The 27935-nt window shown below is 50.2% G+C and overlaps 7 protein-coding genes across 7 annotated transcripts; 3 read left to right on the top strand and 4 right to left on the bottom strand.

The window, feature by feature from the left end:
* Positions 1-141: 141 nt before the first annotated feature.
* On the top strand, positions 142-1555 carry BCR38DRAFT_507955 (uncharacterized protein; the record flags this gene model as incomplete). The annotated part of the gene is made up of 3 exons (XM_040864962.1): positions 142-313; positions 536-772; positions 841-1555. Exons 1-3 carry the CDS (start codon positions 234-236, stop codon positions 1553-1555), a joined length of 1032 nt encoding a protein of 343 aa, XP_040719057.1. The 5' UTR covers positions 142-233.
* Positions 1556-1947: 392 nt separating this feature from the next.
* On the bottom strand, positions 1948-2599 carry BCR38DRAFT_138499 (uncharacterized protein). Its single transcript, XM_040853613.1, has one exon. It carries the CDS (start codon positions 2492-2494, stop codon positions 2030-2032), a length of 465 nt encoding a protein of 154 aa, XP_040719056.1. The 5' UTR covers positions 2495-2599; the 3' UTR covers positions 1948-2029.
* A 2356-nt stretch (positions 2600-4955) lies between these two features.
* BCR38DRAFT_455643 (uncharacterized protein) lies at positions 4956-7426 on the bottom strand (the record flags this gene model as incomplete). The annotated part of the gene is made up of 2 exons (XM_040861823.1): positions 4956-6840; positions 6900-7426. 2 exons carry the CDS (start codon positions 7424-7426, stop codon positions 4956-4958), a joined length of 2412 nt encoding a protein of 803 aa, XP_040719055.1.
* Positions 7427-11023: 3597 nt separating this feature from the next.
* On the bottom strand, positions 11024-13021 carry BCR38DRAFT_336385 (major facilitator superfamily domain-containing protein; the record flags this gene model as incomplete). Its single annotated transcript, XM_040855451.1, has 5 exons — positions 11024-11999; positions 12146-12217; positions 12281-12413; positions 12485-12620; positions 12725-13021. The coding sequence occupies 5 exons, from the start codon at positions 13019-13021 to the stop codon at positions 11024-11026; spliced, it is 1614 nt and encodes a 537-aa protein (XP_040719054.1).
* A 1601-nt stretch (positions 13022-14622) lies between these two features.
* Positions 14623-15756, top strand: BCR38DRAFT_138419 (zinc-binding ribosomal protein). The gene is made up of 3 exons (XM_040853612.1): positions 14623-14798; positions 15159-15436; positions 15502-15756. The coding sequence occupies exons 1-3, from the start codon at positions 14796-14798 to the stop codon at positions 15539-15541; spliced, it is 321 nt and encodes a 106-aa protein (XP_040719053.1). The 5' UTR covers positions 14623-14795; the 3' UTR covers positions 15542-15756.
* A 257-nt stretch (positions 15757-16013) lies between these two features.
* On the bottom strand, positions 16014-17470 carry BCR38DRAFT_455641 (60S ribosomal protein L44; the record flags this gene model as incomplete). Its single annotated transcript, XM_040861822.1, has 4 exons — positions 16014-16230; positions 16284-16671; positions 16938-17181; positions 17351-17470. The coding sequence occupies 4 exons, from the start codon at positions 17468-17470 to the stop codon at positions 16014-16016; spliced, it is 969 nt and encodes a 322-aa protein (XP_040719052.1).
* A 2518-nt stretch (positions 17471-19988) lies between these two features.
* BCR38DRAFT_406664 (uncharacterized protein) lies at positions 19989-27635 on the top strand (the record flags this gene model as incomplete). The annotated part of the gene is made up of 3 exons (XM_040858076.1): positions 19989-20710; positions 20774-23112; positions 23173-27635. The coding sequence occupies 3 exons, from the start codon at positions 19989-19991 to the stop codon at positions 27633-27635; spliced, it is 7524 nt and encodes a 2507-aa protein (XP_040719051.1).
* Positions 27636-27935: the final 300 nt, after the last annotated feature.

Below are 27935 nucleotides of genomic sequence, written 5' to 3'. Positions count from 1 at the left end.
TGTCCTAGCTTCCGTGTGAACTCGCACTCGCAACACACCCCTACAGTCCGCTGACGCCAATCTTCTTTTACACGAGCCCAGCCATCGTAACCACCATCACGGATCGCCTATTTCCTAGTATTATACGGACCACTTACCCATATTGCCTCAAGAAGCATTGCATCTTGGTCGCATTTTTGACGCGACCACGTTGATACCCACTACGATCCGCACAGAAAGCCACGTCATCTACAATGTCGGGCGTAAACAGCTGGCTGCAGAGGCAGCGCAAGACAGAACTGACGGAGCTTGCACAGCATACGGGATTGACAAAGTACGTACGGCTTGCTTTCCCACTAATTTAATGTTTTCCCGTCTATGTTCAGATGGAGAATCTGAGTTTATCGCGTGATATCTTATTCTTAGTCATGCTATAAGGATGGTGGTTGGATCGTCAGATCGGATGCGCTTGCAACAACAAGACCGTGCAGCACGATGGCTGTGACTTCGCCAGCACTGAGACACACAGCGACTGACTGGAATTCTCATGAAACAGCTACGAAGGAAAACGAAAGCCGGAGCTCGAGCTTGCCCTCGATGAATATATCTCAGAGAACTCGACGCAGTTCTCATCAGACCCGAGACTCGCCCCTTACTTCCAGAGTCGCGCCAGAACCGTAGGATCGCCCGTCAAACAGTTCAAGGACGAGGTTGCAGCTCCCGTCCCTGAAGGCAGATTGAGGATCGCAAGGCGCCGCACCACCCGAGCAATCGAGGATATCGTCGCGCCCGAGTAAGTCCCAGTCGCGACTTAGGCTCGATGTCGCATAACAAGACGCGTAGGCTAACAAGTTGCGATAGATCGGATGATGAGACGCCTGAAAGCACTTCGACCGCCGTTGCCCGCACCCCTGGCCGCGCGCTCTCTCTTGCCCAGCGCATCCCACTCCCGGCAACCCCAGCGGACGTCGCTAATGCCGTCGACCGCTCCACAGTGGCGGTGAGGAACCGCGTCGCGACTCTGTACAAGGAGTCTGGCATCACAGAAGCTACACATGCCACGCGCGAGAGCCTGTCGACCGTCACGTCAGTGCTCTTTATCGTCTCGGCTTTTGAGCTCTACTTCTTGCGTCACGAGGTGCTGCCGGATCGCTACGCTTTTACTATCCCGGCCATCAACTTTCTCGGCACCAAGGACTATCCCGTCATGATCCCGGACCTCTTTCTGTTGCTGACGTCGTCTTTCTGGTCGCCTGCGCTACTGTGGTCATTCACCAGCTCTGTTCTTCCTAGCGTCGTGGGCTACTTCCTCAACTTGACCATTGGCACCCAACCCCCAGGTCGCAAGACTCGCGGCACCACACCTGCCTACAATGTTGACCCGTTGACATTCAGCATTGTCAAAGCTCTGATCTCATTCGTCGTCTACGGCCAAAAAGCAACCTTTGGCGGCTGGATCGACGATGAATCTATCGCGCGCGTCAACGGCGCCGTCTACGGTGGCTACAAGGGCATCCTGGTCGGCACTGCCATCAGCGGACTTATGAGCATCTACGGCGCAGTGCTGCGGAACTAGATGTCCGCCCAAGGCTTCCTCGTTCTCGGCAATGGCTGTTAGCGAAGGCGAAACATGACCCCCCGACGACAGCAATATTTCATCCCAGCCTCATTCGTCATTCGATGATAGGCCACCACCCCATATCTACATATTTGCCCTTCCGCTCTAACTCAGCACTATCCAACAAACTGGTCGGCTTGCAAGTGTCGCCAATTTTCCATCTCGAATCAGTATTTTGAAAGGCGGCGTTCAAATGGCGTTGTCGGCGTTGGTGGCTTTTCCTGCACCTCTTCTTCGCCTGATACCTGCCCCTTCTTCCCTGGCACATTGTTTATCATGATTCTAAGCGCACTTTAGCAAAGGTTCAAATTGCTCTTGTTGGAGCAGACTCGCACCGTCCCAGCTGTTTATAGCACGGTGGTATAGTTTTGACACTTTTTGGCTCTGGTTTCCCGTTTAGTGGTAGGCTCATTCTGGATTCGGTCCTTAGCCTTAACTATATCTTTTACCACTGGTCCTGCTCTCAGGATTATCTCGCACAGCGGCGGCCGGTGGTGAGGGTGGGTACGGACTCTTGCTCCCTTGGTGGATGGGTTGCATGATTCGTGAACTTTGTCTATAGCAATTTTCCTGACGAGTTAAATAGGGGAAAGAAAAGCAGTCAGTCAGTTGCGCGTTTTTTTTGGATTGTATATCTTGGCGGTGGGAAGATGGAGCGACATGGAGCTCACTGTGATGCATTTGAGAACCTGAGAAAAGTAGCGCGAGTACGAGAGGATGATGGACGCTTGTACATGAATGGATGGATGATTTGGTAGGAAACATATTCTGCATTTCTCTCCGTTCACATTGAAAGCTACTTACTGTACGTGGCTTGATATTATGTGTGGTGCCTATGCCGTACGTGCTTACTATTGACCGTGGGTCGCCAATTACACTACGATTCATCCATCTCATACATGGTTGCTGTAAATAAGTGGAGGAAAAACTGCAGGTTAACTCCGGTCTCTGCTGTTTGTTAAGTTGTTAGTTGCTACGATCCCCTTTTTCTTTTCGCATGTCACAACTCGTGGCATATAAATGCCAACTTCTCAGAAGATGAGTCACTTCCACCGTCCGTTGATAAGCTCCCCTCGTTGTTACTATCTCTTTTAGGAGGATTGATATATGGAGGGTAGACTGAAGACTGGCCTCTCCCCGCTGATTTCAGGCCTGGCCAGAAGCGGCATGCCAATCTACGTATTTATTGGTAAAAGAGGTCTGGGTTGATTCGTATAGCAGAAGCGCGGTTGAATACTCCCTCTCTGCTCATGCCAATGCCAGAGCATCGATCCCGGAATTTTCTACTATGGACTCTTGTCAGTGTTAGACCGTCGTTGCTCCTAAACGCTAGGATTCTCTTCACATACCTACTGCGATAAGCCGGGTTTATCTACTAGGTTCATACACAAGGGCAAGCCACCTGAAACCATTTGTCTCCAAACTAAGAATGTGATTATGCCCTATGATAGTCCAGCTTCGATTGGGGTCGACTGACCTGCCCCTTCAAGTCCGCTCACATTTACTCGACGGAATTTGTTTAACAACAATGGCTGAGATCTACTATGATGGATGAACCGTTTCGATATATGTGTACCAACATGGCTATCCGTTTTCTCTTACGACATGACATGTATCATGGGCTCTACGAAAGGTGTATCCAGTTGGCAGAACAGATGTATAAACATGAACCACAGTATCTACTTCCAGCGGAGTATCTATATATATGTATATTTACTCCAGATTCTGCAAATACTATCTGAACCAACTCTGTATCTGCAAGAAACTGAAACAATGCTGTTTTCACTGCCAGCGCCATCATGAGACACATATGAACAAGCAAGTCAAGTCGCTCGAATCTTCATGCAGAATCAGGAACTTGTCCTAGTCTTGCATGTTATCAGGCCATACGTATGTCAAATCTCTGGCTATTCCCAAGTTCCTTCCGTATACAGGATCTTCTGAAAGCTGCAACGTTCATTGACTGTTAGTGACATATCATAGGTATATGCCATCGTGGTCTCCGTTTCTACTCTCCAGTTTCCTACGCCTCTATCAACGGAACACTCCTTTCGGTGGAAGCCAACAACCGCCATCTCATTAAATTTTATAGTTCACAAAATTGGCAAAGATATAATCAGGATTCAGCTCTCAGGTCTAGTATAAGGAGAAAACACCAGAAAGCTTTCCTCCCGCTCCGAACATTGACCCAGCAAACCATTGAAAAGCACTTCCCCATAGCAACCAAATAATCACCTGGTAGCATATTGAATCGGCGAGGCACAGAGCATGCATTGGATAAGTGCATTTCTCCTGGTTCCGCTAAAACGGCAACATACAGACTTCGAGAATGGTTCTCTATTCAAGTTATTAAACCCTGTTCAATCTACCAGATTTCCCAAATTGAAAAGCTGATGCACATTTGGTTTGCTTGCTCTTCGTAACAATGAACGGGATATTCCAATCGTTTCGAAGATTCTCCAGAGAGACAGAGATCAGACGCCACGCAACAAACTCCTTCGTATATGTTTCTATGCCTACGTTTGCGGCTACATGTCGAAAGAAATGAAAAGTCCTGGCTTCCGTAAGCCCCTCCCCTGCGCCAATTTCATCAAAACATTACTTATGCCATCAGCGCGCGTGCCGGTCTTCCGAGATAACTATGAGTGAGACTGGCCTACTAGTGGCATATATAAAGGCTGTCTTTTCCGAATAACTTGGTAAGTCTCAGATTGTTATTCACGCAATTCCCTCGCATGTTCCTAAAAGTCAACTTTAATTTTCATTGATTCCGGTGGCCCACGCCCGCAGCATCACTTGATCGAACCGGCAAAACTGGACTATTCGAGTACTACATCCGAATAGACGGCAGATTTTATTTAATCAATGTACGAACCGACCATCTTTGAGCCGGGCACTATGTTCTGATGGAAACCTTTTCCCCCATATTTACACAGTAACGCCTTCGCTCCGTTTCTTTCTTCGAGAAAAAATATGGATATGCAGGCCGTGTCCTCAAGCTGTTCCGACAGTTTCAGATACTCCACACATTACACAACTGGCAAACCCAAAAACGGCGAGAAAGCGAGAGCGCGATCACACCAGCCAGCCTATCTTTTGTTTTTTTTTGGTGAGTGGAAATCTTCGCCTAGTTGAAGATATCGACGCGACGCCCGCCAGTACTCTGTACTGGAAATGACTGATGATATCCGTTCCGTCCCGCCTCCCACGCACGGGGTGATCCGTCCCACCGTCCTGACTTGATTCCGATACGTGGGTATGCTCTGGTGCCCCTAGGAGCACAATCTATCCGTAATCGAACGAACCAACAAAAGAAATTTCTCGCAACTTTCAACTCAAAAATACAAGTTTTTAGTCGTTAGTCTCGCTCAGATGGGTTCTCCCATTTGATCGGGTGTACCAACATGCTGCGCAGACACAAGCGACCGGAGTTCTTCTTGTCCATCTCCTCGTCTCTTCCCCCACGCATCGTGCCCTCACCTGCTCGGCCTCCATTATCTCCACGGCCATCCATCTGGGCATAACCCAACCACCGTCGCCACAGGAGACCGGCAAACTCGCTGTTGTAGTACCACGAGGTTCCCTTGTGGTTGTGTTCATTCATCAAGTCAAAGGGGCTGCCGTGGCCGCCAGACGTGTGGTCTCGTCCGCCATTGAACGCCTTTTCGATCTCGTCAACTGGCCATGCACGGTCCAGGTATACGGGGTGGGGCGCATATACAGCCTTGAGGCCATGATGGAATGCCATTGAGGGCGGAAACATCTCGCTGAACATGCTGTGGTGCAGGCGCCATGTTTCCTCGTGCATGACAGACAGCAACCGGCGAGAAAGCCTTGACGCAGTCACTATGGCACACCGTCGAGGAGGCTGTTGGTATTGCTTGTCATAGCCGGTGACATCGCTTGCGAATACCCAGCCGGACTGGTCGGCGTCGAATAGGGGGTTCAGCGTGATGAGATCTGCGTCCTCACCAACACCACAGAGTTTCATGTCGGAGCCAGTAGCACAAGTTCTGGGAAGGAAGCCCTCCTCACCATGCTGAAGGCTCGTCTTGCCGGCAAAAATGACGGGGCCCATGATCGATCTCCGGCCAGACGTCCGAGTCTCCTTGTCCACAATCTTGGTAAAATTATCCCAGTCGCCATGCAGCTCGGGGATGTAGTACTTGCTGGCACGTTCCCACATACCTTGGCGGCTCTGCTGCTGACCCCATTTGCCTAGGCGGTCGAAGAGCTCGTAGTAGGACCCGGACCAGCGCATATCCATCTCCCAGTTCCAGAAGTGCTCATACTCGGGATGAATGTTGGCAAAATGCTGCAACGGCATATGGGCACTGCGATACACCCCGTGGATATCGCCGTTGCTTGGATTCTCAAACGTGTAACCAAAATCGCCTGGGTAATATAATTTCATCTGAGCCTCGGACCACAGGGTACAGATGCCATGAAACTCGGGAGGTACATTGGCATCGAGTATACGTTGAGCCGTCGCCGGATCCGCCCAAATCGGGGCATTATTGTCGCGGACATGGAGCAAGAAATGTACGTCATACTCGCCACTGGACTGCAGATTGAGTTCGGAAATCATGGCACGGAAATTGAGCAGCGCATGTGCCGTCCACTTGAAGCCCACGTACGTTCGCACCACCACGGCCTGTCGATGGATTTTTCGAGGTCGAACTTTGGCGATCTCACTGTCACGGGTTTTGTTGCCAGTAAAGAAACGGGCTTCGTTGTCTTGGGTGCAGCGATCCTGTGCCGCCGCCCAGTCCATGTCGTCCCAGTTGATCTTACCCGTTTTCTGCCAAACGTATTCGCTAGCCTCGTGCTCCGTATCGGTCGCCTCGCCCGTTCCACCTTCAGAGACAGGGTAGCCAAGACCATAAGGACCGTACCGACCGAATCGATCGAAACAAACGTCTTCCCGGAGGCCCAAAAGATCATACGACCCAAGTGCGGGCTTGGCTTGACCTTGTGGGACACCGCTGTAAGCGTAGAGCTCGGGGACTGGGACTTTCCTTTTCGCATCGAGGTAGCAGGGCTTCACTTTCTGGTATTCGCTCCTGTATTCGGACGAATCGTAGTCTGGATGTGACCGATATACTGTGGGCGTAGGAAGAGCAGTGCGGTGTACTGTCGGCACGACTACGGTGGGCTGGCTGGCGTCCAGTGCGACAGGATATTCAGGGATGTAGTCGGAGAAGGAAACCAGCGACCTCAAGCCGTTGTAGTACCCATCGAGACTGTTGATCGTGGTCAGATGCGAATGTTTCCAACGGAAAAGTTGATGTGAGCAACTTACTGTTTGTATCGGAGCCAGTGAGGACCATTCAGCTTTTCCTTTTCCTTCTCTTTCGCTTGCTCCTTTTCTTTTTGCTTATCCTTTCCCTTCTCCTTCTTTTTCTTCTCCCGCTCTTTATCCTCGCTCGTACTCTCGCTTTTGTTCTCACTCTGCTCATCATCATTGTGTTCTTCATCCAACTTCATAGGCCGTTCATCTGCGTCATTCTTCCCATCTTGTTTAGTGAGGGACAGGTCCCCCGTCTGTTCTGCCTTGCTCTCTGCGACCTCTCCCACGCCGACGTGGACCAGATCCAAGACATTGTGTCGTTGTGTTATTCGCGGATTGAACAGTGTGACTGAGAGTAATACGATGACGATCAAAGTCCATAACACCACTCTCCGGTAGAGGCAGTGGCCTAGTAATGCTCTTACACGGAATTTGGGCTGCGGTTTTGAGGTGATTGGCAGGTATACTTCGCTTTTTCGCGACATGAGGCCAGAGAAGGAGTCTGGTTTACGCAGAAAGAACGACGATACCTTGTCCATTGCAGGCGAGGTATGGGGGTCGTCAGGTTGGGAGGAGATCAAGGTTTAGCATCGAAAAACAATCCGGAGATGTCTTGGTCTGCAGTCTTGAAAGAGCTCCTTGTGGTTGCCCCAAGTTCGGTTGTAATGCTTCAGGAACAGAGAAGGGACAAAGAAGGGACAAAGAAGGGAAAGACCGAAGCAGTTGAGGTCAGAGGGTATCGAAGAAAAAAGCTTCAAGTAGTACGTCCTCCTCGGCACCGGCTACGTTAACGACAATGAGCGTTTGCAAGACGTTGCTTTGGCGTGATGCAGTCGTCGCTCGGGTGTGAGGTGGGCTGCAGGGGGAAAACAATTTTGTTGTGGTAGGGCCTAGGTCAATGAACGGCGTGGACGGGTGATGATAAAAAAGGACAAGGGAAAAAGGTGTCTTTGTTCCCAAACGGGTTGCGCGGTAGGTGATGAAGAAGTAGTGAATACAAGTCCAGGTATGTAATGTGGTGGGGAGGAATTATTATTTGGGGGATGAGATGCTGTGTCAAACAACAAACCGAGAATACCTAGCCAGAGGGAGGGAATAGGAAGTGAACGTGTTGTATGTGTGTCTATGTGTGGTGTGGTGCTCAGATCGGAGGTCCAAAACACGAGCAGCTTTACAGTTTCGAGACGTTGACTCAAAATCTACGTATCCTTGACTTGAACCGTACCGCTTCATTTGTGGGCAGCCCTGGCCCGTAGGGTCATCTTAGTGATGCAGGATAAGTGTATGCCATGCGGTACCCCCGGTCATTTGATGCCCAGCATACCTCCCTGTCTTCGCTGGAGTGCTGGGACCTGGATTTTCAAGGGTGGGCTGCTCGCCAGATCTAGAAACTACCTGGCCTCGAAGGTCGTCAATGCGTTGCATCTTTCACCCAATGGTTCCAACCGAACTGAACTCAGTCATCCTTCAAGATCTGTGCTTTGCAAGTCCTTTTTTGGCTTTCAAAATAGAAACTGACGAGTTGGACATATATCGATCCAGTTTGCCAGTGAATGCACATTGGTAGTTACATTCCTGTGCGATTCTCTTTTCTGGGTTGATGAGTCCATGCCACCCTCCCACCTTCTACGTCTAGAAATGGACAAGTCGGCGGTTCCTTCCTGATCGCCCAACGCTAGTAAGCCATCAGGGCTGCAAAACTGGGGTTGCACAGTTGAGCCTCCACTAACGCTTAACAGTTCCTGCTTCTGAGAGGCCTATCATAGAGCAGGATCTAGTGGGGGGGGGTCGGCACCTGCAAAAGTGATCGACACCCTTGTCTTCTTGCGGCCAAGCAAGCAATGCAAATCGATGCCAAGCGACAGGTTGAACAGGGCCGTTATACCAATGCACGAACTAAGTCACTGCTCACTACAGCCCATTCGATGAACCTGCAGACACGAATCGATCCTCTTCTTCCCATAAAATACAAGGTATGTTTGAGAGTTGCTGGCGAACTTTGCTTGCCCAGCCCAATTACTACCCCCATGTCCGTATGGGGTCTAGATAAACCTCAGACCTTCGGAGCTACGCTTGCTACTAGGTCAAGTAGATTGCGTGCAGCCGTGTACCAACATGAAGAATGTGTGACGTTGGAACGCAGATCTGATGGGCGAAAGCAACAAGCGTATGTTATTTGGTGCCAACTTCGGAGATTATTCAATTTCGATTTGGCAGAATTGTAGCCATATGTACAGTACCACGAACGGGCGAAACCGGTTCAACAACCGAGAAGCTTGCGAAGGGTCGCGCGATTCGTTCATTGGGCCAGCGTATCAAAACGTCGACTGGTAGACCTGTCACCTGTCCGGACGGGAGTGGCGCGACTTCCAAAGCCATGACATCCAGGTCAGTCCAGGTCGGCCTGCTCCACAAGTCCACTACGTACTTATTTCGTCTGTTTGCAACCTCGCCAAACCGCTTTGCAAACACCTACTCGTCTCTTGATGCGACTGCCATCTGCCAAAGCATCACGAATCGCGCGGATAACGACATGAGGCCGAACTTCATTTGGGATACTCACATTTGGGATGCCCAGTCTTTCATCGATATCCACCCGTCTCAGCATGGAACCCGAAGGACTGCTGCATCTTACCCCACCTGGTTAAGATGCTTATTCATCGTATTCAGACTTGGAATCCCTCTTGCGCAATATGCACAGATGCATGCCTTGCGCTTACTACAGCCGGCGAGTAGTTAACTTTAGGATCTCTAATAAGCCACTGGCTTGTGCATTAGTAGGAGCGCCAGGCACTTAGCTCGATAAGTACCTTCACAGCCAACTTCAGTCTGCACCAGCACTTATACATTAGTATGGACTGCGAACAAGGAAACACTTCGTCCAATATGATCCTGAATTATCGAGTGCGCAGCCAATTCCGGACTCCAAATTCGTGTTACCTACCTACGCTGCAGCCATCAACTCGAACGTCTCAAATTTAGCAGTCGGTGACTCTGTCCATGAAGCCGGGCACGGAATTGCGGGATTTGTGGTGAGCCAGCTGTCAGTGGAACTCAACCCAGCCAAGCCAGCTCTGCGAGTACCGAATCTCACAACCCAGGCAAGTCGCGGAATACCGAAGACGGTTGCGATCGGCAGTTCAAGAGTCACAAATTGGTACTTTCAATAAGGGCTCCCCGTCAGAACTTATTGTGATAATGACGTCATTCTTCACCTTTCTATGGGGAATTACCATCCTGATATCTATTAATGCCCTTGTCAGAGGCGGGCAGTACGTCGATTACCTGAATGCCGGGCACCTTCTCGGACCGTCTGATCATGGGGGTACAGGAATCCAGCTAGCCATGCTGAAACAATGCACGTAGCGGCAACTCGGCGGGTCCAGTTTGCCCGACTTAAGCGATGAAAGTGCTCCCGTTTCATGACTCGTTTCGCGAGCCGATTTGTCAAAACAATGGTCAACAAAAACCTTTTCGAGTTCAAATTTTGAAGATTTACCAATAATGAGACCAAGACTCAAGCCATGTCGGTGGTGCCCTATAGAGGTGGGTCTGTAAGAAACAAATTGGACCTCTACTCAGTAAGTGGCTGCTGCTCGGAATTGCTTTAGGGTTTTCAACAGGGACACGAAGTCATAATTTCCTTCTCAAGTGTGACCATGGCAAGCATAGTCATTACTCGCTTGCTTCCCTCAACAGCTATTGGTAGAACATATACTTGGATGGACCCGGAGGATAGTGCACTGCTCACGGCGACGCCGTGGGTTTCTAGAAACAGCCTCCACCGTCTGATATCCCTGACCAGACGGCGATAGTATGTCATCCTCGTTTAGCAACAAAGGCGTGACAAGTGACGGGGCAGAGAATGACACGGCGCCGCAAGCAATAGCCGTACGATTGCCCTGCCAAGTTTGGCTTTGACTTGGCTTATGCCGTTGACGTGCTTATCGTTTCCAATTGTTCTACACTCGGCGAGTCTCAGTCTAGATGTTTGGCTGGTTGTTCGCGATGCTGGACACGAAGGGCTGATTTCTCAAACTGATACCAGCTTTTCGGGCTACACAGTAATCAACTTCAGATCTATTCGCCCCGGAGATGCTATTTTGGTCCATCCCAATGTCTGTGGTTGTCTTCTATTAGACTTCGTCTTTGCGCTGCGTTTCGGCCGCTGGAGTAGCGATATGAGCATTGCCGCCAAGGCCTTGAGCAGCGCCACGATGTGACGGCTTCTCTGTCAGGCGCTTAGCCTTCTTCTTGGCGTCGACTTTGTCCCTCCACGACTTGCCCCACCAAACCGTCGCCAGGATGCCCAGGGAACTTAGGATCAGGAGGACCACGCTAATGGTGCAAAACCAGCCGACGCCCATGACCTCCACCGCTGGCAGGACGCACGCCGTGCCGGCGCAGGCTAGTATGTACCGGAAGACGTAGTTGCCCGCCACCACTTCCCCCGTCCGGCCCGGCATCACGTCCAGGCAGTACGAGTTCAGTGAGGGAAAGCAGAAGAGCTGAGCGAAACCTTGTAGGAATAGGACGATGACGACGAGCGGGATGCCGCCCCGGTTCGTCTCGACGCACCATCCATATACCAGTACGCAGGCAGGAATCACGATACCCATAAACGGCAATGCCGAATACATACGATCCTCGGGGATTCTCACCCCTCGTTTCTGAATGTACTTCTTCACGACATAGTCAGCATAACGTCCGCCCGCGAACGTCCCCAGAAAATAGCCGCATCCTGGGGCAAGGTAGAACAGGCCAGCTTGCATGGGGGTCGTCAGGTTAAACCGCGGATTCAGGATATACCGAATCGGGCTCAGAAGACTATACATGTTCCAGAGCAGGCTTGCACTCCCCAAGCCTGTGAGCAGGAGGTTTGGATACTCGTATAGCTTGATGACCCGCCACGGGTTTATCATCCCCCAGAGGACCTTGCCTTTTTCGACGCCGCTGTAGCCACTCAGGTCATCGATCTTCTTGTGGTAGATTGTCTCCGGCAGAAGAAAGAAGGAGCCTACAACCGCTACGCCTGCAAGGCCAGTCTGCAGCCAGAAGATAACCCTCCAGGAGGTGTGTGTTACGATAATACCACCCACAAAAGGACCGAACCTGCAAACCCAGGGTTAGTTATCAGAAGGACAAGTACACTGAGTCAAGCTTTTTAAAGTTCCAACGGTCATAGGTTTAGTTCCAGTCAAAAGGGGCTGGCTGTCAAAAACTGAGTGCATGAACGAGCTCCCGGGGGCTGGACTTACGCAGGTCCGATTAGAGTTCCGGATAAAAACCACCCAATCGCTGTACCGCGCTCCGTTGGTCTGTAAATGTCACTGCAATGTCGTATTAGTGTATCTACACGACGGACATGGTTGAATAAGGAGGCGCCGACAAACCTTATCACCGCAGATCCTACCAAGATGAACGAGGTTCCTTCGATGGCCGTCAGGATGCGGAAGACGAAGAAGGCGGCGAGGTTCGGTGCTAGTGCGGTTCCGATGCTGCATCCAAGAAAGCCTACAGCCGTCACTAGGGTTACCTGAGAAAGGGTGTGTCAGAGGTTCTCTTTGTGGTAAGTTGAGAATGATTGGTGGCCCGACTCACCCATCTTCTTCCGTACACCTGACTAATCGGACCCCAGATCATTGGACTGATTCCCATGCAGAGCATATAGATAGCGTTGCTCAGGTTGATGATGATTCCAGTAGTGTTATACTCGGCGGCAACTTCTGGGACCTATGGATTCGCGGAGTCAGCAATTAGCATGACTTCTTTTTACAGAGTCTACTATTCCTAGGATATGACAAATAAGGGGATTAAGGAGTCCGAGGATGACTCACTGCTGCCAGAACCGTCGTGCTGGAGATGGGTGCCAGGAAGGCACAGAAAGAGAGCAGCAAGACGAGGACGAGCTTTCTGTGCTTAGGCAAACGGTCGTATACTTCATCTGGGATTTCAACGATAGACTCGCGGCATTCGATCGGTGCATCTGGACCCAATGATTGGTGGGTTGAGAAGCGTTCCAGGTACGGGTGCTCTGGCGGCTCTGAGGAAACGGAGTCATCATTGTGGGACGCGTCGTTATTTTGAGAGTTTATGCTCTGCTGACTTTGGCCTTCATGACGGTCACGCTCCATTGCATTGCTCTCGAACATGAGGAAACTGTCTCAGATTGGGAAGCTTGAAAGATACAACGACAGCGATCTGTACTCTTGATTTCTTTTACAGGATACGCCACTTATTGATGGCGCGAACAATGTTCAGACACCTCTGTAAAGGTCTTATAAACCCCTCAATGGGCTTTTTGATGTCGAGAGCGAGGTATAGGGCTCAAGGTGAGTGGCGATAGGGTATGGTAACGTGAGGCTCTCACGAAAACATAATGAGTCGCAACAAACAAAGAACAACTGTTAAAAAAATAGTCTGGGGAACTTGGCTAACTACACCCACATGATACATCCCTCGTGCTTCTCAGTTTCTGCCCCAGTCAATCAGTGCTCTAGTGAAAGATCTAAGTGCCGAGTATCGGTGAAACCAAAGGCGGCCACCATCCCCATAACGGATGGAAGCCCATATCGAGGTCGACGGGCCTCCTTCCTACCCGGTCTTGAGCTCTTAAGGCAACTCGAAGTGGATACTTGCCCAAGTCTTTGATTCCGTTATCAGCTTAGCAAGTAAGACCTGAAGAATGTAATCTACTGCTCAAGTGAGAAATCCATCAGGAATAAGCTTAAAAGATGCATGGGAATAGTATCCTGTCGTGACAACATCGAGGCGGCAATATGATTATTCCCGGCTTTGCCCCGCAATGAAAGGACCTGCACGGCGATGAGCGAAATCATTTCTCACGAGCTTCCTAGTCTGGACAACATTTATCGCGGAATTTTGCCGATGACGGCTTGGTTGGCGGCTTTAGGTCTCCAACGCCTCCGACGCCGGCGATTCGTCGCTGCGAAATGTCCCCGGATGGCTCTGCTGGGCGGCTGGCGGAGTCTTGAAGATGAATGTCCATGACGGGTCTTCCAGAACTACAGCCGTTGATGGCGTTGGTCTCTTGATGATTGGCCCCAGTGCAACTGGTACAGTTGCTGCTGTCAGTGTAATAATGCCGACCAAATTCTTACATAGTAGGAGAAATGACTCGCCACCTGAGATTGGCTAAGACAGGAATATGTAGGTTTTGTATCTTTGAGCGACTCCCAAGTCCCGGTCGCCTCTTGCTTGTTGAAGGTCTACTGCAGGGAGGATTCAGACCAAAGGTACGGGAGAAGTTGACAGTGACAATCCACATTCAACCCTTGTAGTTGAGCGACATAGGTTAGCAGGGGGCATACACCACAACAAATAAACAATTCGTCCAGATCATGAGGTCAAACGTGCATCGGTTATTTTCGTTGGACATCTTCGAACATGTCGAGATGCGGTCATGTTGTATTCGCAATCTGCCAAGATGCTTCACGCTCTGGAATTTTCAAACATGGTACCACATTAGCTTAGTGTTGCCGGCCATGTTCGCAAGTAAACTACATGAAGAGTTGAATGCATTGGTATTTTCTCCACAATAGGTAACATTGCAAATAATTGACCACCTCAAACTGCACCCGGACTTTCCAATGGAAACTTGAACTTGAAGGTGGGCTCTAGACTTGGAATCTGAAGTCGCGATTTCAGATTTGGTGTTGATCAACTGTGGCGAGTGCTGTCCACTTGTGGCTGCGGAGCTAAAAATGGCAAAGGCAGCCACAACCTAGACCCCTCAAACTCGGCTAGCGCGCACACCTCCGGGCCACAAAGTAGGCGGTTTCCCAAAAAAATACCTTCGTGATCCAGTCAAGAGATTGTCGAACTTCACACCAACTCTACGAGACCCACGACCACCTTTCGAGCCGGCATCCAGAGAACGCTGTCAAAATGGTACGTATGCACACGCTTAGTTTGATTTCCATGCCGTTCCGAGGGGATTCAGTACGTCATGTCGACAAAGCTGGGTTTCGAAGCTGGGATTTGAAGCTGGGAGATGGAAACTAGGAGCAGAAGATGGACATGGGGGCAATGAAGCGAGAGAAACGACGAGCAACCCGACGATGCCACGATCCCTATTATCGATCGTGATTGCGCCATATTATTGAGCCGGTGCGCGAGACGCATTGGGACGCATGGATTCCCTTGGACCTGGCGCATTGAAATGACTGAATTCTCCTCAGATCGCCGCGAAGAATGAACGTATATACGAAGATCAATGAGCTGAAAGGCTGACTGAAATTTATCCTTTAGGTCAACATTCCCAAGACTCGCAAGACCTACTGCAAGGGCAAGGACTGCCGCAAGCATACGCAGCACAAGGTCACCCAATACAAGGCAGGCAAGGCTTCGCTCTTCGCACAGGGAAAACGTCGTTACGACCGCAAGCAAGCCGGTTACGGTGGTCAGACCAAGCCTGTCTTCCACAAGAAGGCGAAGACAACGAAGAAGGTCGTGTTAAGATTGGAATGTGTCGCATGCAAGACTAAGATGCAACTGGCGCTGAAGCGTTGCAAGCACTTCGAGCTTGGGTACGTTGCCTCGAAATCACATGCTTGACCATGCTGGCCGTATATCTGACTAACTGGGTGTACAGTGGTGACAAGAAGACGAAGGGTGCGGCTCTGGTGTTCTAAACGCATTTTCATATTCGGACACCTTCATCATTCATGGCAATTGGCACTAGGGGTGGTTCATCATGCCGGATACAATGGCGATAGGAGTATTGATCTCAGTTTGATGAGCATGATGTGGCAGGGACATAGGTCGGATAGAGAACCGAGTCTTTTGCTGCGAAGGCATCGAGGGAAGCTTGATCTTTAGTGCACTGCAAGGATTTAAAAAACTCACTGAACAATGCGTCGGTCCTTGTGCCGACGATCTAGAATGGTCTAAAGCAACCACTGTGAATACCTGAGTACCTGGCAGAGCCCTGTCTCTGGGTTGATCTCAAGTTTCAACTCTAAAACTTGCAGTGTGCAAGACAAAGGCTCAGATCAGAACATAGCGGTCACTAAAAAGAGGCTGTCATTGTCTGCTCCAAGCTGCTTTTGCCTCCAGTGTATATGTTCCAGGGCCAAATTGGGAATGCCCTGCATATGTATGTCTTCAAAAGCCCTCTCCCAGAAGAACTGTTCGACCTGCTCCGTACCATAGAGTACCGACTCGAACGTCAAGTCCCTTCTCTTGGCCAACCACCCACTCCCCTATCAGCTCCCTCCCGTTGCCCCAGATCTCGGTTTCCAGCCAGTGATTGATCTCGTCAATAGCTTCCACCCACTTCTTCCTCTTCTCTGGAGTTGCGTGATCATCATGCGTCAAATACCTTCAACGGATTTAGCGTACGTATTAGCTGAAGGCCAAGGGCCCTAATCTTACCTTCCCAGAGTTATATGTGCGCTGGGCACGACATAGCGCGAGTCAACGGTCATACCCGCTTCTTTGGCCAGGTCCCACATATCCCGTCTGAGATGGTGATACGTATACTGATCACCTTGCTGCGCAACTTCTGCTGTATCGGGAGCCACAGGCGGAGGCGAGATCACGGGCTCTCCGCAGGCTGGCAGGAAGGAGACGGCGAACGCCGAAAGGTCGTATGATATCATGGGCTTGACCAATCGGGTGCGGTGACCGTACGTGTAACTAGCTACAGATGGGATAGCTGGCCGCAGTTCAGACTTGATAGCGTCTATTTCCTCGGCTGTTCTGGAGAATGCGAGTTCGAGAGTTGTGATATGCATTCGATGGAGTGGCATGAGCCAGATGTCTGGTTGGCCATGTTAGTTGATAATGAGATCCAACGAGTAGAAAAAGTCCATAGTCTTTTCTATAGTAGGTTCAGTTTCCGTGAGACAACGGTACAAGAACTGCAAAGCGCATGGTTCAAGATTAGAGAATGGTAGCGTCAGCCTTGAAGAGCCAGCCCTGTCTTCCACGAAGAGGCTCGCTATAATTTGCGTCTATGGAATACGAGATATGATGTCTCACTTCTTGGAAACTACGATATCACGATTCAAGAAAGCTGTCACTTACTAGGTGCACAAGCCTTCAGCTTCTTTTGAATCTGGCCGGCTAGTTCGAGAGCGTGGATTGGAGGACGACCCCAAAAAGTCATGCAGTATCTCGTGTCCTGGAAGCCTGGCTCTATAGTCGGGTTCTCGAGCCGCAAGAGGAACGGATCGATAATGAGCTCCTTAAAATCAGGAGATAAAAATTTCTCCTTCTGCTGGGCATTGCGTTTCGTCCGGTGTGCTGCATAGAGTGCCTGTATCTGGGCCTGCGACTCTGTCAGCATGGTTGAGTCTCCTTCCAAATACATAGATTCCGATTGCCCGTTGCATATGGCAGTTGCGTTGCCGAAGTCCCAAACCCAATTGGTGCAGCAAAGCAACTATCCAGTCCAACAAGACCTCGTGGTGTTTATATACGGCAGTCCGTAACCGTACCGGATCATCATTGCAGGCCGCAATGAGGGCATCGTATGGATTCTCTCCTGGCTTGATGACAACGCCGGAGAGATCTTCGAGCTTGTTCCTCACATCCGTGGACTCCAATAACGAACCCATCGTACGATCAGGGGCTGGCTTCTCAACCCGGACTTGTTATTTGATAGGTTGGAGACAACAAAGCGCTGGATTGGCTGATGTACGGTGTCTGCCTAGGTGCAGACAAATGATCTGAGAAGTTGACAGCAAGGTACAGGAACGCAACTTTCTTAGCTTTCAAGCTTAGCAAGCCGCACTCGGAGAGCAACCCCGGCCGAAGCCTATCAAGTATCTACGAACGTTCGCTTGGAAATACAAGTAGGGCCATCGACTATGCCAAGGTTTACAACCAGTGATTTAACCCCTGAAAGAAAAAAAAACTTCATTACTGCAAACTGACAATACGTTGTTCTGAACTCTCGTAATCAGCACATTCTATAGTAGATTCTTAGCTCCTGAGGGCTCATAGATGGCACCTCATCACAACTCCCAAGCCTGCTTGTTGACCAGGGTGCGGTATCGATATGACACTAGCGTCCCTCCAACCCTCAGCCCATTCCCACAGCGGCCCAGCTGGCAGCTTGACCAACCCACTTTCGGGGTCGGGTAAACCGGCATCGCGGTGTGAGCCACACGGAAGACCGTGCATGGCCAATGGCCCTCTCCGCCACAACCCTAAATAGACCTCACCCATGCTGTGGCGCAGTTGGGATTTGTTCTCACCTTTGCTTCAATCAATATTTGACTTCAACAACGGTCCTGTTGAAGAAAGCTCCTCCTGATCTTCATCCAGCAAGAACTGTTGTCATCTCGTATCAGTTCGAAACCAGAATGTGCTGTCTTGATCCAGTGCTTCAGATATCTTGTTCCTTTGACTGAGCTCTCATCTCATTCACCTTTCTTGGTCGCACTTGAGCCCTTGGTTATCCGCTTTCGCACCTCCAGTCTCTCGCGCTTGCACTGTGCTGTCTTCATATCACCCTAGACATACCGCCTTGCGGTCCAGAAAAGCCACAGGCCAGCTGTGAAGATGCATTCTCTGGAGACGCCAATGTCCTACACCCGTTTGGCTCTCATCGAATTCTGCCTGGTGGTCTCATTGCGGATTGTTCCGTGAAGTGCAACCTTCGAAATAAATAGATGGCTACCAACTTTTTCATCAAGCGATGGATGAGAGCATTATTTCAGTATTCATCGATGGATCCATCAGCTCAAGCATGCAACGGAACAAACACACTGGGGACCCGGCTCCATCGAGCTGGCATGTGGTCACATACACGAGAGGGTACTTGCACGCTCCTTCTCTCGCATCAAGAATGGGTCGTCATTTGATCTTTCGGAAGGGGTCTTTGTCCAGTGACAATTCTCATGACAGCCAGTTTGAAGTCGCTGCTTGTCCTAATGCCATGATTCTTGCCTTTGCTCAACTGCTGGGCAATGACAAGTTCCACTCCTGGCAGATCTACTTTCGACTTGTTCTGGTTTGCACTTGTTTTTCAAAGCCCGGAATCTCAACACCCCAGATCCATGGCGCTGGGTGTTGAGTATTCACAGGATATGGCCAGCTCGGCCTGCTGCCACTTATACCACTTGGCATCCCCAGTGAATAAGCCTTGGGCCAATGACCAGATGTCGCTAACAAGTTCAATGCAAAGCCCGATTTTGTCGTTGGTATTCGATCCTACGTATGGCCTTGGCCTGGCCATGCAGCCATGGTGAAAACAGTTTCACCAGACATCCGTGAAGGAGCTGGCATCACGACACTGAGCTTACTGTGTATTGCTTCGATTCTGCTGGACCAGCATGCATGGCTGATTGCTTCCACTGCAACTGACTTGAAAGATACTCAGCCTATCAAAGGACCCGGGTTATTATGTTGACATTCAACCTTTGTCATGTGGTGAAGGGCTTGTACTGGGATACGCTGACCAGCCACTGTCTCTTGACTAGCTGTAGACCTCTGCAGTTCGACATCAGGACAGATCAAGGGCAGTCTGTTCTTCTGATATCTCAGCAACGGCCTTCCGCTCCGTTGGGCAAATTAGGGGGAAGACTCACTTGAATCACGGCATGGGATTGACCAGGTCTTAGGTATGTTGACAGAGCGGTTGCGCACCGGACTACAATCATTGAGAGCCCGAACTCTTCACAAGTTATTAGTCGTCGTCCTTGTCATTACTGGTAGGGGCACAAGGTAGCTCAAGCCGTGACGGGCGCCGCAGCGGGTTCCCAACACAGTCAACGCTTCTCGTGGTTGTAGCCCTACTTGAAGAAAAGTTGGCACCCCACGTTTCCTGTGCCTTTAATTTTTCCTGACGTTCTAACCATTCAAGTTTTGGATCTCTCTCTCTCTTCGCACATATCAGAGAAGAGCTTCTTAACCAACACATCTTCCCTCGAGAGCTATCTTGCGACACAAATCCATACTGGACTCATCTCTCTTTTTGTTTCCTCATTCTGCTGAGATCTTCTGCTGTGCCGGATTAGTGGTCTGCCACTGATCTGGCATCTTGATAACAAGCCCAACGCCCACCACCCTCATTCCTCCACACACCGAAGCCTGAACCTCATCATCGCACAACCACGATTTGCACTAACGATGGCGCGTCAGGCCAAAGGGCGCCAGAAAGCTAGCACAGGCAATACTACTAAGGAGGCGGTAACTACCAAGACAAACGGTTGCGGTACTAAACGAGCTGCAGCAGATGACTTTGCCGTCCAGAAAAGGCGAAGAATCCAAAGCAACACGCCTCTCGCTGCTTCTGGTGATGGGCTTACCGCCGCTGCAGATGCTTCCAACAGTAATGACACTACTAATCAACCCGATGGGACTAACCTCGCAGGCAATACTGCTGCAAATCCGACAATTTTGTTGTGTCAGAAATGCTACGACGGCTCTGGCAAGGCCTACGAGTCACGCTTCAGGTGGATATACCCAGACAAGAAAACGAAGAGAGAGGACAAGTCCACAGAAACTGGCCTCAATCGAACGTTGCCTCCCATCCCCAACGTCTATGTGGCTTTTGATGATCTCATGAAGAAGGCACTTGAAAACCATCCTGCTGCTTTCAACAAGATAATCGGACGAGGCGGCATTGCATTTCGCTTTGCCACGATGTGCTCCGGCACGGACGCCCCGTACTTTGCGCTGAAGTTGATGCAGGAATCTCTTCTCCTCCAAGGAAAGCAAGAAGTGTTCAGATTTGAGCATGTCTTCGGGGTCGAAATTGACCCGGCTAAACAAGCTTTCCTGAGTCTTAATACGGAGGCTACCATCTTCCGAGATGTTCGCGAAATGGCTAATGAAACTTGCGAGATAGCGTGAGTTCTGCCCCGTGCTAATCCTGTTCCTGCTCGACCCACTCAATAATAATGCATGTATAGTACCACGGCACACGGCTCTAAGGCTGAAATTCCGCGAAATATTCAACTCCTTGTTGCAGGTACATCCTGTGTCGACTTCTCTGCCCTGAATACGAAGAAGAAGTCGGGTTTTAGCATTGATATCTTCGCGATTGCTAAAGAGGAGTGCTCCGCAGCTGAATTCGCAGCACTCTGCGAGGCCCAGTCCAACGCAGAGGGCGAAGATGACGACCTGAAAAAGAAGGGATCCAAAGGCTGGGGATTAATTCCAACCGAAGACCTGATGCGTGTCATGTCGCGTGTCCTCAACGCGATCAAGGGAAAGTTGGACGAAGGCGGTGAATCGGATACAACCTTCTTCTCCATGCTGCTCTACGCTAAGAAATACCGGCCGAGCATGATTATCTTGGAAAACGTGTCAGGCGCTCCTTGGAAAGATGCAAGGGACGTTTGGCTCAGAGGGATCGGATACACTGCTGAGATCATCGCCTTGGACACCAAAGACTTCTACATGCCACAAACACGCAAACGCATGTACCTTGTTGCGATGGACATGCAGGCTTTCCCGGGCATTGACTTGACCCAGGTTGTCACGCAGTGGCAGACAATCCTTGGCGGCCTCAAACGTCGAGCTTCGTCTTCCATTGAAGATTATTTGCTTCAGGAGAATAGTCGACTGATCCAAATCGCTCGCCAAGAGCTTGAACACAAAGCCGAAGGCAAGAAGTCCCGTGACAAGGAGTGGTTCCACAGCCTTCAGCGACACAACAGAGCCAGGCGTAACGAGGGTCTAGGCCAGTCCAGACCCCTGACCCAGTGGACCGATGCTGGTTGTATCAAATTGTACGACCGAATGGATCCGATCATCATCGGTGGACAAGCACCACGGGTTTGGGACCTCCTAGACATCAATTTTCTGCGCGGCATTTTCAGTTTACCGGGTTTTATATCTTTCGACAACAGATTCAAAATGAAACACTACGATCTAAGTCAGAATGTTGATAGAGGCGTGGTAGCCCACTTTGGCTTGGCCGGCTGCCTGACCCCGAACGGCATCCCTTTCCTCGGAGACCAGTGTCGATTTATCACCGGATACGAGGCATTGGCCTTACAAGGTTTACCTCTTGAGCGACTCGACATGTCTCGCCAAACCCAAGACCAGCTGAAGGACCTGGCTGGCAACGCCATGACAACAACTGTCGTCGGCGCTACCATTCTGGCTTCGTTTATCGCGCTGGCCGAGTCTGATGGGGATTCATTTCGCATATTCAAAACCATTGCTGGTAGCGGGTACCAGCACCCATTACTGAACCCACAAGCGTCGGGGCCCTTCGGCCAGAAAGCCTTCGGTCCTGAGAACCTAGAACTGTTCAAAGCAGAAAGTGGTGTCGCCTTTGCGGTCCAGGAAGTACTAAATATTCTGGCCAAAGCCCGTCGGTACTGTCGCTGCAATGGAACTGCCAAATACAGCAGTGATATCTTCTTGATTTGTGTCGATTGCGGCATAATCAGGTGCGCCAATTGCGCAGGCAATCCCATACACCGATATCAGCGGTATCATCAACCACTGGAGCGCCTCACTTTTAATCCAGCCGTCAGAAGCCTCATGCAGCATTTCCCCACGCTCGTCTCTGGATTGTTCACCGATTCTCAGCTCAACCAGTATCTGAAAGGCCCTGGCATGTACTCTTTTGCGTCTGCTTTGCGTGAGCTTAAATCCTCGATTTTTCGCCTGCAAGAGGTCCACATCACAGAGACGATGACGATCACCTACTCCGCTGGTTCGGCTTTCATTCTGAAAGCAAGCATCTCTGACCATGGTATCACCTGGTTTGTCCGTCTCGATCGCCATTGTGTACATGGAGATATAGTGAACGAGAAGGAGGAAACTATTGGCGACTTCCTCTCTCGACAGAGGCCCTTTGCCAAGGCTGAGCTTCCTGCATGTGCCCAACATGCTTTGCCCTGCCCTGCCGATTGGGATTTCTGGCAATTTCAAACAGAAGAGTTGCCTATGTTGGTTTACAAACAACAGGAGAGAATAGAGCTCGTGCCAACTGGCAGACTTTACCCCCTTCAGGTCAATCGAATTCTCCGAAGTGCCCTTGGGTCATACGTTCACCTGCCCAAGTGCGACGCGGCTGAGAATAGTTTGTTTGTCAACAACAAGGGCCCAAAGCCCGTGTATCTCTTCAAGGATCCTACCAAGACCGGCCCCGCCGAGGATGACTACTTCGTCGTTTCGTACAACAACCGATTGCTGCAGACACCTGAGCATCGCGAGATTTTGCTTTCGTTCAACCCCAAACACCAACTTCACGAGTTGAAAGATGGCAAAACAATGGTCAACTTCAGCATAGGTGGGTACTGGGACAAGCTCGATGACTAGGAATCATCGCATGAATATCAAAGTTCACCAGATGCCCCCTTTGACACCTATACGAAGCTTTGGTTGCCCAAAGAAGATACGCAAGCATCAACAAGTGGAGAATGCGAAGGCAAACAGCTTCTCAGCCAGCTGGAAGATATCCGCTTGGATAAGTGCTCTATTCCACGTGCCTTGCAAAAGCTGGGCTTAGCCTGCAATGAATTAGGCCAAAAGGACGGATGGTACACAGTGCCAAAACACGACATGCCTGAGGTCCTGAAGCAGCTTGCATTCGGGAACCTGAAGCTGATTGAGGTCATGTCTACAAACAGGAAATATGGCAGTTCGAACATACCTGTCACCTTATCTGACCTTTGCGATGAATGCTCCCCATCACCCCCAGCAGTTTCTTGGCTGAGCCGCGAAGAGACTAGCGGAAGAGCTGAGCCTTGCCATGACCATCTGGATGCCAAGGCCTACGAAGATGCGTTAAAATCGGTACCTCCAGCTTTCGGTGTGCAGGTGCAGGTCCGATGTCCCTCAGTAGATTTAACTGAGTCACAGAAGGTTGTGCTTACGGCCAGATATGTCTGGAACCCGCAACTTCTCAAGCATAAAGTCCTACGACTGCTCCCTGGCATTGAAGAAACATTGAGCGTGTCTACTGCCAATCAGGTCAGCGTGACGACTAAAGTGGAACACCACCATGCTGATACTCTTGCTCCGACCCTAGCCCCTTTCCGGGAGTCCATCAAGCCCTTGAGGAAATCCAGTAACCTCAATATTCAACCACCATCATTCGTCAAGAAAGGTGAAATGCTGCATGAAAGGCAACAGATCTCTGTGGAGTGGATGGTCAGACGTGAAAAGCAAGGAGCACGATTTGTGGAACGAGAAATTGAGGAAGAAGTAGTCCCAGAACTCCAGCTACGACTGGTTGGATGTGCTGAACGCGAGATCTTCTGCCGGGGCGGACTGATCGCTGACGACGTTGGATATGGCAAGACTGTCATAACTCTGGCTCTGATCGACTTACAACAAAGCATGCACGACGAACAGCTTTTCGAAGAGCGAGAAGAGAAGGTGAAAGAAGACGGCCGCGAGGCCCTGAATGCCACTCTGATTATCGTTCCAAAGCACCTGACTGAGCAGTGGAAGACAGAGATCAGCAAGTTTCTCGGTTTGGACTCATACTCAACGGTCGTAATCAAGACTTGGACTCTGGCTCAAAAGAACCCTACCATAGATGCCATAAGACGTGCCAAGATCGTCATTGTGAGTGACGCGATCTTCAAGGTCAAAGCATATCAGGATTCCCTTCAATATTGGGCTGGTAAGGCATTCTCTGCAGAAAAGCTTTCAGAGCGTGCCTATCGAGCCTGGCACGATGGCTGCGTTTCCTCAATCCGGGCATTCCTCAGAGAATATCGATTTGGAAACAAAACAGACGACGAGCTTCAGAATGCGATCTCCGAGTCCCGTGATGCTGATTTAGAAGATAACAAGGCCTTGCTTGCAAACAGAGTAGAGAAGAGTAGTAGACGCAAGAGACAACTCCAGTCGAAATCGAAGAAAACCCCCCAGCAAGATAGCAGCAAAACGCGCGGCAAAAAGATCGGTTCTGGTATGTTCATGGACGCTAATATCCTCCTCGAATTCTTTACTTGGAATCGGATTGTCTGGGATGAAGCCAGTGAAAAGAACCCGGAGACGCGCCAGTTCGTCCGGAGCGCGCTTGCGGATGCCAAGTGGCTGCTTACTGGCACACCTCCGACGCGCAGTCTGAGAGAACTTGATTCTATGGCAATGCCACTTGGAGTCCACATAGCTGTACCTATGGACCTACGCCAGGGGCTGCCACGGATCACTGAGGGTCCGTCGTTATCAGTTCGCACCGACGGCGAGATCTATCGATCCTACGGAAAGAACAAGTCTGAGCGTTATGTTGAGGAGCGACACGAACAGGGAGAAGCATTCCTCAGCGCCTTGTCCTGTGCCAATCCCGTTGACGTCGGATTGTACGAGGTGGAAGAGAAGGTGGTTGTTTGCTACCCGACATTTGTCGAATTGGCCTATTATCTTGACCTGCAGCAAGAACTGCGCCGCGCCGACATGGATGCATATAGCCTTGGGCAGAGATCCTTGCAAGACCTGATCAACAACATCCGTCTAAAGGCGAACTTTCCTTCCTCGGGGAGGGATCTAGGCATGCAAGGCCTGCTCCACAGAGCATCTTTGCCAATTCAGAACGCTGGTGAAGATCCTCAGGCTTCTCAAGCGCTTGTAAATAAACGCCAGGAACTCTTAGACGAAGCTAAGGCGTGCTTAAAGCGGGTGTTTGAAAAGACCATTTGGCTTGCGCATCGACTGCAGCTGAGCAAGGTCAACATTGGCATTACAGAGAAAGATTGTGCACTTGACGAGCTTTGGGATCTACTTGCAGCTCTGGAAGATGGCATTTTTGAACGGTTTGGTGGAGTCGATGCCTGGTTCACTGTTGCGCACACCATTCTCTCCATCTATGAGCATCGCAATGTTTTCCCTGTGGAAACGCTTAGGGATCGAATCAATGGGCCTCGGCCTTTCTTTCGCTTCTCTGATCAAATTAAGAGAACCGACTTCCTCATGCCAGACGCTTGTCACATGGGTGCTTTCATGGCTTATGCCCTTATGGATGGATTTTCCAGGACTTATGCCCCTAAGGACGGTGTCACCATGGCTTATGCCCCTGTTTATGGTACCTCCATGCCTTGGGAATATGTACCTCTGGATAGTGCCTCCATGGCTGCTAATCCTGACGCTGACGCTCCCGTCCCCGATGCTCCTCTGATACACTTCTTGCCTGATGCAGCGTACGCAGCAAGAACCAAGAGTTTTGATCATCATTACACCGTCCTCAATAAAGACATCGATCGGATGGGGATGGACGAAATCAGGGATCTCCTGCAGGATTACTACGAGGTCAAGGTCACCGACACCCAAGAACCGGCTGACCCAATCAAATCGCTGATAAATGAACTCGAGGATGTTCTTGGAGACATCCCAGACATCAGGAAGGAAAAGTTAGCCAAGGACATCGATGCAGCCGCCAAGGTGATGAAAACGGCAACCAAGGGGAACAAACCTGCAGCCACCACAGTCACACTCGACAATACATTAAGCGATGCACAGAAGCAACGCCTCAGACAAGCTCTTAAAAAACTTCTTGAAGTAGTCGAAGCTGAGAGAGATAGAGACGGTGCGGCAAACACCCAAGTCGCGGACGTATCTATGTACGGAGACTGGAGTATTGCCGAGCTCAGTGACAAGTGTCGCCAGCGTGGTCTCAAGGTCAAGACGACCAGTTTGCCTCAACTCAAAAAGCTACTTGTTGACGATGCAAACGGAACTGCAAGCGACGAGTCGTATATTGGCCCCAATCTACAAGCTTCGCGAGTACGAACTCCCCTTCAGCTTGTAGGGAATGTGCTACGCACTAGAGGAACAAAGATTGAAGTACTCCATGATGAGTACAAGCAGTTATACAGCAAGCTGCTTACGGTCCATCAGTATCTAATCGACCTCGATAAGCAGCACCGGCTCGCCGTCTGCTTCAATCTTATTGAACGAGCCCAAAAAGTAACTTGCAATGAGTGCCAGAACAATGCTTCATATATTGTACTGGAATGTGGTCATGCACTCTGCCAGGAGCATCACGAAGGAAAGGTTTGCTGCGGTTATGGAATGAAAGAGTGTCCGTCTGTACTGAATACCTGCACACTGTCCATTGAACAGATCGAACGATCGACAAAGTCGGCTCCTGACGACAATCAGAGCTCTAAACTCAGGGCCATCGTTGATCTTGTGCTCAGCATTCATAATCGTCATGAGAAGGTCGTCATCTTCGCCCAGCATGACGCAGTCCTCCATCAGATTGTGGATGCATTGGGCAAGAAGAATATCACGGCTTACACGACCACCCCGCGCCCCAATACGGACGCAGACAAGAAAGAGGCCGGCAAGGGCAAGTCGACCAGGCGCAAGCCGGCCAAGAGCAATGTTATGAAAGATGATGAAGTTGTTGAGCAGTTCAAGCAGGGGATTTTCCCAGTCTTGGTGCTGAAACTGAGCTCGCCCGAAGCTTCCGGCAGCAACTTGGTGGTTGCAAACCACATGATCTTTGCAACACCGCTCATTACGGATTGCCAAGAGGAATATGATGCTTACATGAAGCAAGCCCGTGGACGCTGCATCCGAGAAGGCCAGAAGAAGCCGGTCTACATCTATCACTGCCTCACGATATTGACTGCCGAAGTCGATGTGCTTGAGCTCCGGACGAGACAGCATGTGCTAGTCGCGCCTCACTCAGAAACTGGAGTTCTCGTGGACAAGAAGAAATCTGCAGAGCATGTCAAGAAACATCTTGAACAATCCGGTGTCTCTTTACAGCGCATCAACTCCCTTCTTGAGCCAAAAGAGGTGTTCAAGGCGATGGACGAGTCGGATTACATCATTATTAGAGCAGCAAGCGAATAGTCAGCTGCATACGAATCCATGATGAAGAACACCCCGCACCTTCAATCCTTACTTCCTCATCGGAAACACGACACGAGCTCATGATATACGAATACTTTTGCTGCTTTTCGCACTAGTCAACGGACAAGTGCCATGTGCGGTCGGCGATCCACTCAGTCTCTGATTGTTGGCAATTGGGATGAGGAATGGTCGTTTGACTAAAGAATTATGTATGTAACTAGCAACCAAAAAAAACTGGCGAGAAATAAAGGGGCGATGAAATCCAGTAGCTTTTGATATGGTTGTGATTTGAGCGAAACA

Source organism: Pseudomassariella vexata (genome assembly GCF_002105095.1).
Source record: "Pseudomassariella vexata strain CBS 129021 chromosome Unknown BCR38scaffold_3, whole genome shotgun sequence".
NCBI classification, from domain to species: domain Eukaryota; kingdom Fungi; phylum Ascomycota; class Sordariomycetes; order Amphisphaeriales; family Pseudomassariaceae; genus Pseudomassariella; species Pseudomassariella vexata.
This window is presented reverse-complemented; position numbering and strand designations above follow the sequence as displayed.

What these genes read in the sequence shown, in the direction of transcription:
- BCR38DRAFT_138499 (XM_040853613.1), bottom strand. Translation starts at nt 2,494, where the DNA reads ATGAGATGGATGAATCGTAGTGTAATTGGCGACCCACGGTCAATAGTA.
- BCR38DRAFT_138419 (XM_040853612.1), top strand. An exon ending in TGCAAGCACTTCGAGCTTGG is followed by an intron (nt 15,437 to 15,501) that starts GTACGTTGCCTC and finishes CTGGGTGTACAG; the next exon opens with TGGTGACAAGAAGACGAAGG.